At 38.3% G+C, this 12856-nt stretch overlaps 1 protein-coding gene across 1 annotated transcript; it reads left to right on the top strand.

Moving 5' to 3' along the window:
- The first annotated feature begins 1007 nt into the window (after window positions 1–1007).
- Window positions 1008–9157, top strand: rgra (retinal G protein coupled receptor a). The gene is made up of 7 exons (XM_069144624.1): window positions 1008–1413; window positions 1757–1913; window positions 2375–2496; window positions 3023–3176; window positions 3308–3425; window positions 5117–5230; window positions 6319–9157. The coding sequence occupies exons 1-7, from the start codon at window positions 1335–1337 to the stop codon at window positions 6460–6462; spliced, it is 888 nt and encodes a 295-aa protein (XP_069000725.1). The 5' UTR covers window positions 1008–1334; the 3' UTR covers window positions 6463–9157.
- The last annotated feature ends 3699 nt before the right edge of the window (window positions 9158–12856 follow it).

Raw genomic sequence — 12856 nt, forward strand, 5'->3', positions numbered from 1 at the left:
ATGGATTGGCATTTCCATATGATTGAGCACCCGACACATTTTCACCTATATTTCGCAAGTTTTCTGATATTTTAATCCTGAGTGAGAGAGACCTCAGCTGCACAATATCAGGCTGGTTTCCCTTCCAGCCTTATGGCATGAAAAGCTATAAATGCTGTTCCAGCTGAGACATGACAGATCCATTAAAGGCTGGAGATGGTGGCTGGATTTCATGTAATTTACACACTTGTTGGTTGACTAAAATTGACCTCCAACACAGCCTTTTATTGTACACCAGATTCTGCCGCTGTCACAAAGTAAACCCCATACCAAATTGATGGCACCTGTTGTGTCTGCGGGTCCAAAAATGTTATGTTGTCCTCCATCCTTTCAGAGGACAGCTAGTTTAATCTCATGAAGTCAGTGTGTCTGTCAAAAGTTTGATTCTCTGCACACAAGAAAAAGATGTGCACTGAATCACTGCTGTCATGTACGCTTTCACAGAGTCCTGCCATATGGGACAAAGGATTAATAAAGATACAAATCAACAATACATACGTGAATCCTCTGCAGTGATTTCACAATAATCACTTTGTGTCATTAATCAGTAAAAAGGCAGAGTTACAGTAATGAATTGAGGTACATTACATACATTAGCCTATATTTCTAATAAAGTGTGCATGAGCTGCAAAGCATCAGTGTACATGTAGGAGGCTAAAATCTGGAAATATGTTTCCTTATCTTTTGTCTGCAGATAAAAGCATATGTCTTTACACCTATTAATGTCTGTGGTTTTAACACTGTATCCTCTGGATGTCAACCAAATCAAACAGCTGGGGCAAAAAGGTGGAGATCTATGACTAATAACATTGTTAGCAAAGGTGAATAGGAGAAATCAATCAATGTTTGTGGTTTTCTTATTAAACGTGTCTGCTGTTCTGACCTGCGGGTGGTGTATCTACAGACACCTGTTGTGTTTCCTTAAACCGACGCAGGGCTGCGAGTTGCCTCAAATGTGTCGTCTCATCGTTTACCATCAGCTGCGCCTGCATCCTCGCCGAGACACCAAAACACAATGGCTTGTTGTGTAACTAATTGAGGGCTTTGTCGTTGCGGCGGGCAAATGCGCATTAAGGGTTACGGTTTGTGTGGTTATGTTCATTAAGACATTCCTGCGCGGATTGGGGCTGCGGCCAGAGAGGGGCTTTGCATAATAAACTGCATGCTTTTCACGTGAAATGCCCCTTTAAAAGCGGGCTCTCCTCAGTCACATTGAGGCACATCGTAAACGAACGGACCGAGAGGAGTTAGAAGTCTGTGACAGCTGCCCTTTGTTGTGTCAAATCGGCTTCAGAATGGTGTCGTCGTACCCTTTACCGGATGGCTTCTCCGAGTTTGATGTGTTTTCCCTGGGTTCGTGTCTGCTGGTGGAGGGTGAGTGTTCTCGTTTCGTGTTGGAATTCAGCCAAATACTACGAGGGCTGTGCTTGCTGTGTGTAGCTCTAACCTATGACAGGACCCGCCGCCACCCGGTCACTGATAGCCGCCTGTAATGATGTGGGAGGAATATTGGATCTGTGGCTTTAAACTCGCACATTAACCTTCACCTACAGCCTATAAACAACGTAATGAACGCGCCGTTTGAAGACAAGTGTGTTTTCTTTGGTCTTCTTTGGCATGTGTTGTAATAAACACCGATGTGCGCACTGATTTCCATTCATCGCCATCAAACTGTTTGCTCTCAAGATTGTAATTGTTTATTTATGTTCCGCTAAAGGTCTGCTGGGCTTCTTTCTAAATGCGGTGACCGTCGTTGCTTTCCTCAAAGTGAGAGAGCTCAGAACTCCCAGCAATTTCCTAGTGTTCAGTTTAGCGATGGCTGATATGGGCATCTCCATGAACGCCACGATCGCCGCTTTCTCCAGCTTTCTGAGGTGAGTGATGTAACCAGCCCTTTTCGTACTGAATATCAAGGGCGAACCACGTGTGGCCAAATAATGAAGATGATGAAAATAATGCTGCTGACAGCACTGCGCACCTCCACTTGAGATGAACAATCTACACCGAGTAGCTGTAATCGATACAGGGAGAAACAATTAAGGCTCTACAGAGGAGGGAAAGCGGTCATGTGCAGAAGCAGAGGATTTTCTAACTGCAATCAGGAGATGAGAGATGCTGCTCTCTGTTCACCAGTTCAGGGATTACAGATACCATTATAGTTATTATTTATATATTTTTTTTTCAGCATACATCCAGGTCTGAGACAAGCTTGAAGTAAATAAGCTGCTTGGTCACATCCTGCTATAAAGAGCTCATCCTGAAGGGACATGTTTCACACATTCTTTGCTCTTGACTAAACAAGTTCATCCCTGCCAAACACACCCTCTGCCTCAAGGTACTGGCCTTATGGCTCTGATGGATGCCAGACTCACGGCTTCCAGGGCTTCATGACAGCTCTCGCCAGCATCCACTTCATAGCCGCCATCGCCTGGGACAGATATCACCAGTACTGCACCAGTAAGTTGACACCTGCTTGAGTACCTGCCCTGTAGGTTAACACACAGTGACAAAAACAAATGTGTTTCATGTTGCCTTGGTCAACAAGTGGTCTGCAGTCTTTTTCATTTGCCACAGACAGCTCTGATTATTATGACAAAATAATGGCAGAATATACTTATAACATTTGTTATAAGCAGATAAATGTTAAAACTGCCACCTGGGATGTTTGAATGGTAATAAAAACCCATTTTTGTTATTTCAACACTGAAGAATCAAATCAAATGTTGTTTTTTTTCACAGCAGGATAGACATGTGGGGAGGAAGTGACTCAACACTTCACCTGCAGTTTGCACATAATTTACAGTGTTATTAGACAGCTCTGATATAAACAACACACTGCTCTTACAGCTATGACTGAAGAGTGGTGTCTCAGCAGCAGTGAGACATTTTTTTTTTAAAAAAATAAGAAAAACACGTCATCCAGCATACCTTCATCCCATTGTAGGTGTTTTAAAATAGTCATGTTGCATCTTGTTTCTGTCAGGGACAAAGTTGCAGTGGAGCAGCGCCATCACCCTGGCTGTATTTGTTTGGCTCTTCAGTGCCTTCTGGTCAGCCATGCCCCTCATTGGCTGGGGAGAGTACGACTATGAGCCGCTCAGGACCTGCTGCACTCTGGACATCAGCAAGGGAGACAGGTGCTGCAGGCACACACATATGCTCTTCACTACATGATGCCAAGATAAAAATAGATTACTTTGTGAATTTTGTCCCTTTCTAGAAGCTTCACGCTCATGTTATAGCCATCTGTGTGTCTCTCTCTCCACAGAAACTACGTGTCCTACTTAATCCCAATGAGCATCTTTAACATGGCCATCCAGGTGTTTGTTGTCATGTCCTCTTACCAGTCCATTGCACAGAAATTCAAGAAGACTGGAAACCCCAGGGTAAGTACTATGAAAAAAAAAAAGACAAAGTGTTAGAAGTGGAGCCTTCAGCAGGAATTCCGTATACTCTGCATGTAAAGTAACGCAGATTTCAGATTCAACTTGGCATAGTTACATTGTTTTCATATCAAAATACAGACAGATTGGCTCAGTTTTACTGCACTTGGTCGATATGGAGCTCCCAAACTGCCAAAAATAAATAAGCCATAAAGAAATAAGTAAATGACCCACCAGTACGGGGAGAAAGGCATGTGTAGTCAATCTGTGCATGTTGATGTTGGTAGGAATAAAGTAGGAAAAAAGTTGACCCCATGACAGACTTTGAATGACAACCCCCCATTTGCATAGTAAAGCAGAAATACATGAGGAAATAAACTAAAGAAATAAAAAAAATAAAAAAATAAAAAAAAATGGGGGATACAGAGAGAAAAATACATAAATACAAAATTATAACATAAGTCTAAAGAAAAAAACAATTAGGGGCAGCTGTGTTGTTAGGTTGGCGTATTCAAGTTTTTAACATTCTTTTTTGCAAATTTTAATGGAATGTTCATTTGTTGAGTCATTTGGCAGTTTTGATTCTCCGTAGCTCGAAATCCAAATTTGGTTCTTTGCATGATGCATCGAAATCTAGAAATGATTCTGAAATCCAAGACATTATATAAATAAGAGAGCACAATGTACTAAATGCATAAATACTCGCATAAAAGCTCGCCTTGAACGGAAGTAACTCAATGGAAGGAATCAAAGGGATTCTCCTCACCGTAGCATAAACATGACTTCCTCACATTGGCCTCTATTCAGAGCAACAAAACAGTGTGAATGAGGAGCACGCACGCTGTGTCATATAAAGGTCACTGCCACAGGCGGAAGATCTGGTGCTTCTGTTGGGAATGCGGGCGGTAGCTGGTGTGCAGTCACAAGAATTATGTATCTGTGAATAGACAGTTCATGCAGTTCTGCATGGGCCGAATCAGCTGGCCCCACTTTATGTTGCATAAACCCATTACTTACAGTCATCTGAGCTGGCCGGAGACACTTTCATTACAAACATGAAGTCGTCAGAAGCACTCCACCAGAACAGTGTAATTGTGTAACAATCAAATTGCTCTCAGGCACACACTGTCACAGTTTATATATACAAGAGAAAAGTGTATTAATTCCATAAAACTTGGAGGAATAAAAATGTGTCTCAAGGCCTAAAAGTGGAGAGATGATCTGCCTCCCATCGGTGGGGCAGGCATTACAGTGCAGCCAAATGTTCTTCAATCCGACACAACTTTATAGAAAGTTCTTGTGGAAAAGTTTTACACCATGTAAATTAAAACCATTGTAAAAAAAACTTGAAGCTACATGTTAGAGGGTTAAAAGGCCGCTCCGAATGTGTAAACTCTGATTCAGAATTAACTCTGAACTTTGGATTACAACAATTTGCCCTTTGCCTCACCCACTGTTTCTCTTTTCTAGCTTAGCATTAAGGATCTTAACACAGATACTCTGTTTCTCCCAGACATTATTCCAAGCATGTGACTTGCCTCCAAGTAGAAAACCTCATGACACAAGGCTGTTTTGTCTTCCTCACTCTTTATGGTTCATGGCTAACAAATCATTCTTGTTTTGATCCTCTTTTTTTCCCCCACTTTCTATTCCTTTCCTTTTCTACCTTTTATCTACCCTTTCCCCGTCTGCAGTTCAATGCCAGCACTCCTCTTAAGACCATGCTGTTCTGCTGGGGCCCCTATGGCGTCCTGGCTTTCTACGCTGCTGTGGAGAATGCCAACCTGGTCTCACCAAAACTTAGGATGGTAAGGCGAAGCAGTGCACACTCTCACATGAATACTCTCCAGTATAATTCCTCTATAACTCCACTATATTATAATAATAATAATGATAATTTTATTTATATAGCACCTTTAAAAACAGACTTTACAAAGTGCTCTTCGGAGAAGCAAAGCATAGTCAAACATAACATCAATACCGGTAAACATTTAAGAAAACAGGAGGCAAAAAAGACCATACCATAAAAGTAATGAATACAACAAAACCAAACAAATGGAATAGGAAACAAACAAATAAATAAATGAATAAAATAAACAAACAAAAACAGGGGAACAAAAGAACTGCATAAAAGGACGACATCACATAAAGCCAATTCTATAAATAAAAAAAAGTGTTTTAAGAAGTGATTTAAAAGAAGTTAATGATTCTGCAAGCCTTATCTCCTCAGGTAGGTCGTTCCAAAGTCGAGGGGCCCCTGATGGCAAAAGCACGGTCACCCTTTGATTTAAGTCTCGACTTTGGAACGGCCAGAAGGGCCCCACCGGAGGATCTAAGGCTGCGAGTTGGCTCATAAGGGGCTAATATTTCAAGAATGTAGCTCGGGGCCAGACCCAGGCGGGCCTTAAAAGTGATCAACAAAATCTTAAAATCAACTCTAAAACCAACCGGGAGCCAGTGGAGAGAGGCTGGAACTGGAGTAATGTGATGTCGACTGTTAAAACCAGTAAAAAAGCCTGGCTGCTGCATTCTGGACGAGTTGGAGTCATATTAGTGTATGTACTCTAAAATACAGGTCATTTAAGCTGTTCTCTGTTGCATTTTGGATATGTATACATATACAGTTAAATATTTAACCTTGAATATTAAAGTCCCTATGTGTGGAATTTGAAGAATCATAACGTTGGCGCCCCCTCTGGCAGTATCAAAAAGGAAACGCAGAGCTTCATGTGGAGTCAAACCTAAAATGAATTGGCTAAAACAACACACCGACTGCACCATTTTTCTCCAGGAATGTGTACATTTTCTACATCTCATGCCATCAGAATAACTTGAATCTATATATAAAAACATTGTGTTTTAAATACTGCCTTCCTTGCTGTGCCTGTCTCTGCAGATTGCTCCGATCCTGGCTAAGACTTCTCCTACCTTCAATGTCTTCCTGTACGCTTTGGGAAATGAGAACTACAGGGGAGGCATTTGGCAGTTCCTCACCGGGGAAAAGCTTGATGTGCCTCAAATTGAGAACAAGTCCAAATAAACTAACCATGCAAAAATCACACAGACTTTCTGCCCTGGTGGTTTCTCACAGGTACCTAGCTGTTTCTGTCTGTGAGTGTCTGTGCTTGTGTTGTGTCTTGAGCAGTAGCACCCATTGTCCCTTGTATGCATCTGTCCTGGATTTCATTCCCACTGTTCCTGAAGTTGTATTTCAAAAAAGATTGGCAATTTGCAGTAACAGTATGGTGAATTAACATATAACTTTAACGCTGCAGAAAAGTGATCTTAATTAAACAAAGCAGCTGCACTAATCCACTGCACCGTACAGTAAATACTGCAAAATATTGGACGTGGCTACTTCTGTAATGTGATTTGTCTGATTTAAAATTTTAATGTAATTTCTTTAATTAAGTATTGGGATGACTTATATTTTGAGCTCATCTTAAGAATTGTTTACTGTAAACCGAAGTCATCCAAGTATTGTATTAGTTTAAGGGTCCACTTAAAATACAAACAGTCCTGCAAAGCAATAATTCAAGCCAAATTATGATGCTTGTAAATATTGGCATTAATCATTAGCTACATAAGACCATTAGCAGTTTATCGCAAACATGTACAGTAGCACAACTTTTCTGTCAGTTGAAACACGATATAAATAAGTAGTCCTTCAGACAAAGAGGCAGTAATCTGGGCTCAGTCAGTCATTTATCAGTACGTCAATTTCCTTAGCAAACACTAATTTGAACATTTATGCTTCCTCAAAAGTGTCCTGTCTTTACTCTCTGGTTGAAGAGGAATGGCCCTAAAACATATCTAATTAACTCAGCTAAAACCAGTTACATTCTGTGACCTCTTTGTACCCGAGGGACAACAAGGAAGCGTTCTTCATTGATTTATTGCCTCCGTCAATAAAATGTGGTATTGCATGCAAGCCACTGATATCTCATCATGCTATGCAAGGTCATGCGTAAGCTCTGTATCCAGGGTAGAACTGCATTAATCCTCTAAACAAGAGGACCATTCTTCAATACACAGCCCCCACAATAAATTGGAGATTAGTCTGCAGCTGTAGATTAACTGGATGTGCTTCTCGCCTCCAGATTCACATTTGAAATAAAGACAAGAGTCTGTGTGACAATTAAATACTACCAAAATAAGACAACTCAGAATGTGTTGACACCATTTCATTTACCTATTTGCAGTGGTGGAATGTAAGTAATCGCATTTACTCGAGTACTGTACTTAATTAAGTACAAATTCATGTATTTGGTACTTTACTTGAGTATTTCCATTTAATGCAACTTCATACTTTTACTCCACTACATGTACTCCACATTTTGTCTGACAGCTTTAGTTACCTTTAAAATTACAATTCGAGCATTTCTGTCCAGACCTTTTTCTGACCTTGTTGACTTTTCAGAGATATGTGGTTCTCACAGGATAGCAACGCTGCAAACATATGATGATCTTTATGAATATAATGCATTACTGTCGATTAAACTAACCAACAAGATATGAGGTAGTTGAAATTAGGACAACTTAAAACAACTACAGCAGTAAAATGCATATGCAGCAGTAATATTAATCCGAAAACATCAACATGAGTACTGTTACTTTAATGCTGTAAGTAAGTTTTGCCAACAATAATTATGATACATACATTTGCTTAAGTGAAGTTATGAATGCAGGACTTTTACTTGTAGTGGCTTATTAATACTTTTACTTAAATAAAGCATCTCAATACTTCTTTAACTACTGCGTATTTAACAAATATTATGTTTCTCCACATGTGAGTTTCTTGCCTGACAAACCTTATCTTAGAAGCAGGGGATTACTTTGACATTTCATTAAAATGTATTGTCTAACCAAAATGTTAAACAATACACAATAATATGTTGGTTATTATATAATCACTATTCTTACAGTAGGTTTCAAAAACCAAGAAGTGCACTCTTTTAGCGTTGTTTTAATTAGAGCGCAGTGAGTTTGTTAATTAATCAATTCATTACAAGAGCTGTTGATCTACAAAGAAAGGTGGTGACTTTTTAAACACAGGAGATATTGTAACCGATCCCGTTTCTATTTTATGTTGCATACATGTGATTCATGACATAATGTAAATCTTCAACAGCACAGAGGCCCATACACACCCTGACTCTCCCATGTAAATGGATAAATAGTTTAAGTGTGTTTAAGTCCTTTAATATCCTTAAATAGTGGTAAACATCTGGACTTTGGATGTTAGGAGCCTGGATGACCATCGATCCCATTCTTTATGATGCAACAACTCGCTATCACGCTAAAGCATGTAATGCACTTGTTTGTCCACTAGACAATTCTTGGGTTTGGATTTGGCTAGTGTGAAAAGTACACGGGGTTTCGGCTCGGTTGTTTAGGTTCTGGAAAGTTTTGTGTTTTGTGTTTAAATAAGTGATGGCACTCTTAAGTTACTTCCGTAAAATGCGTTGCGTTGTGTGTTTAACTTACTTATGTTACTTCAAATAAATTTGAGTATATTACATGCTTTGGTGTGATACTGGGCTGAAGTATATATACAATAGAGATACGCACTAGAGTTTGTATAATTATTTGTCACCTGTAAATCCTGTAAACTCTGGTAAGAATTAGATTTTGTGTCAGTTTATTTGATGTTTATAATTTACAGAATGCAATTCAAGTTCAAACTAAAATAATAAAAACTTGATCCAACAATGCTTAATAAAGGATTACAACTATTTAAACGCTTTGTCTTTTTGTTGTTTCAAATATATTCTAAAAGCAACATAATGTTTATCTAATACATGTCAATCTTTTCTGACTAATGCTTCAGAATATACTGAAATGACAGCTATGTTTACAGAGGTGGAAAATGACTTATTAAATTTACTTGACTGCTCTGCATTACTACAATTTTGAGGTAATTTACGGATTATTTTCATTTTTATCCAACTTCATACTTTTTATTCACTTACATTTCAAGGGGAAATTCTGTATTATTTACTTTAATAAATTCAATGAAAGTTTTACTACTTTGAGGATTCAGATCATTAATTGAAAATGTAATCAACAATTATATTAAACCGTATTATTTTAGATTAAGATGCCCAGAGTGTGTAAGTAAGAAGCTAAAATGATCTTACCACCACCTTTACCACAGGTAATGATAACAATGTGTACATTAATATATGAACTATGACAATACACTGTATCTAAAATGTGCTGTTGTCACAATAAGTACTTTGGGTACTTTATGAGTATATGTTGATGCTAATAATTCAAATACATGACACTTACTTGTTTCTACATTGTGGCGTTATTAAAGATCATTCATCACTGCATGTGTGTCAGTGCAATTACAGTGAAGTATGTGTTTGTCCAGCACGATGAAGATAACACCCAGAGGTTGCAACATACAGTGGAAGCTCCCAGTTGGTGTTTCTAAGCAGATTAATTGACGACAGCCTGTCAGTGGAGCGGGTTGTTGCATAATTATGTACTGGTAACACGTGCTGTGGGCAAACCCAGCTCTTGTGTCATCAGCAGCTATCTTATTTATTTCAGCTAATTCAGTCCTCCGCAGGAAAACACTGCGGATTAGACTCTTCAAACGACGAAAAGTATTTGAAGTAAGGATTAATTTTGTCCTGGGCAGATTATTTTACTTATAATCAATATAGAAGTTCAAACCAGAACCTTGATGACATGTATATCAAAGTCCCCAGACCGTGATGGACATATGGCACTGTCATCTGGTGGGAAGAGTTACTTTGACCCCACTTCCTAAACCGCTGCAGGTCATCATCAACTGGCAACACGAGCGGGATTTTTAGACTTTTCAAAGAACATTATGCAAGAAATAATTAGAAAAATAAATTCAGCATAAAAGTAGAATAGGAGTGTGTCTATTCAGCTCAATTCATTTAGACTTTTTCACTACAATTTCTCCAGAAAATCAGAGTATGAGTGCATAGCAGTTTGAGATGAAATAAGATTTGTAGTAAGAAAGTTAGTTTTCTTAAGCAATAAAATATAAAACAATAAACAATAAAAAGAAGACGATTCTGCACTGAGAATACTGTTTTATTACAAATGAATTGATCACTTATGTGGAAGTATATAAGATATATGAAGACTTCAAAATCCACATACTCTAGATATGTTTGAAATTTCAAAGAATTCTCTTTTTAAAGAGTTTATTAGTAGCTAATATTAATGTGTCGCCACAGATGATGTCCTCAGATTAATTATTTAAAATACACTGGACAGACCTTTAAATCAAATAACTGCTGGATTATACTTTGAATCCAAATGTCTGGCAGTGGAGCACGGTTAGCGTTTTTTTTCATTTAATCTTTTTTCATCGACTTTCCCTCTCTTACAATCAAACATATTCAGGTACTTAGAGTTCACCCCGGATTGTGTCTGGTCAACCAATGAAGTTTTCATATGAGATTTTTGAGAGGCTTACTGCAGCAGTACGGCCACAAGTTCAGGAGAAAGGGAGAATCAAAGAGTGTGAAGACTGTTAAGTGAGAAAAGATATATGAAGCGGTATCTCCCTGAGCAACGAGGAAGAGGAAAAGTAAAAACAATATGGTGAGTGATGAGTAACTGTGACAGCCCCCTACAATCCCACGTCCCTCAGCTAATCAACAAAAAGACACACCTCATGTGAATTATATAGATTGTATAAATTGCATTGTATGGATGTTCCGTGGAGCATCAACCTTGTAGTAAGTATTTAACGCGCAGTTCACTTGTATTAACGTGATGTCATGCTGTATGACCTACAACATACAGCATAACATGATGAGCTGCTAGAGTTAGGAGTAGCTGTATAATTACAGATTAGGATACTTGTCATGACCAGAGGATGGAACAGATCTAAGTGAAAAAATATAATGTGATAAAATAATAATGGATGCACATATTTGATCCACAAGAACATTATTAAAAATTTAAAGACAACCTGTCATAAAATAATAACTGATTTGCAATAATTGATGTTTTTTTCTGTTTTGTTTTACTTTGTTTTTTTTAAGAAATAACTAATAATCTACTAATATTGTAACAAAATAAACCCAGTAAATATGTGCTTGTGATGATACCATTTATGACAGATTAGAAGCATGGGTTGAGATTTAAAATGTGAAAGAGTTGACAAATGGTGTTTTCTACATAGTTTATCATGCACACGGTCCTGCTCATAACTAAATTGTATTTGTTTTTGTTTGAATTCTGCATGTGAGACAAACCCAAAAGATTCATTGAAATAAACTAAAAAATGTAGTCCAAAGCCATGCAGCTATAGTAACATCAGCATGCAAATATGCTCACAACAAAATGCTACTAACATATGAGTAGCATGATGTTTAGCAATTGAAATGTTTATTATCTTAGTTTAGCATGTAAACATGCATTTGCAAATGAGCACCAACACACTAAGTACAGCAGAGGCTGATGTAATATTTCAACTTTTTGGTCTTGGCTAAAAATGACTCTCAAATAACTAATAAAACTCTCTATTGTTAAACTTTAACTTTCTGTTACAAAGAGATGTTGAATAACTACAAAGAAATATGAAAAGAAAAATGTTGCAGCCATCCCAGTTTTCCCAACTGTTCTTATTTCAAGTCCTTTTCTGGACAGAATCACCTTGCTTGTCAGTGAGCGGGGAATGAGACCAGTCTGGCCAAACTGGGAGGCATAATTTTGTTAGGTCGGTGCCAAATCCTCCTCTTTGCTCAAATCAAATGATGCCAACACCTCGCGTTGCTCCAGTCAGGCGCATAAAGGAGGTAAAATGTCAGTCTTCTGCCTCAGGTCCATCACACTCTCCTTTAATGATCTTGACTGTCAGGCCGATTATATAACCCTGACACCATAAGACTGCACACACACACACACACACACACACACACACACACACACAGCAACACACACACTCTTGTTGAGCAGCCACATGACAATCAATGGTAATTCTGACCACAGCTGCTCTTCCAATCAATTAATTGAATTTGAGAAATCTCACCGTTTCGTACACAGTGATTTACATAAAATAAATGGACATCTATTCAAAATTCAACCATAAGACAGCAACAGCGCACACTTAACACATTGAATATTATAAAACACATATTTTGTTTTGAAGAAACAGTATTTTTACAGGATAAGTGTCTCAGTGTAATCTGGATTAAAGCAGAGCTGTGCGTCAATGCTCTTTAGAAATCGCTGTTTTAAATCATTAAACCGCACATTTTGATCAGTACAGGGTGGGCAATACTCTGACCACTTGACACTATTCATACCGTGGCTGACAATACTACACACAAAAACAAACTGTTTTCACCTTTACAATCATGATGTTAAGGTCATTTCATGACATCAAAAATGCCCTGATGGTGGTGCTTTGGAGTCACTAATAGTCACTACAT

Source organism: Embiotoca jacksoni, unplaced genomic scaffold, assembly GCF_022577435.1.
Source record: "Embiotoca jacksoni isolate LCO1_2020_lvr unplaced genomic scaffold, fEmbJac1.0.p SCAF_12, whole genome shotgun sequence".
In the NCBI taxonomy this organism is placed as follows: Eukaryota; Metazoa; Chordata; class Actinopteri; family Embiotocidae; genus Embiotoca; species Embiotoca jacksoni.

What these genes read in the sequence shown, in the direction of transcription:
- rgra (XM_069144624.1), top strand. Translation starts at nt 1,335, where the DNA reads ATGGTGTCGTCGTACCCTTTACCGGATGGCTTCTCCGAGTTTGATGTG. An exon ending in ATATCACCAGTACTGCACCA is followed by an intron (nt 2,497 to 3,022) that starts GTAAGTTGACAC and finishes TGTTTCTGTCAG; the next exon opens with GGACAAAGTTGCAGTGGAGC. An exon ending in TCTCACCAAAACTTAGGATG is followed by an intron (nt 5,231 to 6,318) that starts GTAAGGCGAAGC and finishes CTGTCTCTGCAG; the next exon opens with ATTGCTCCGATCCTGGCTAA.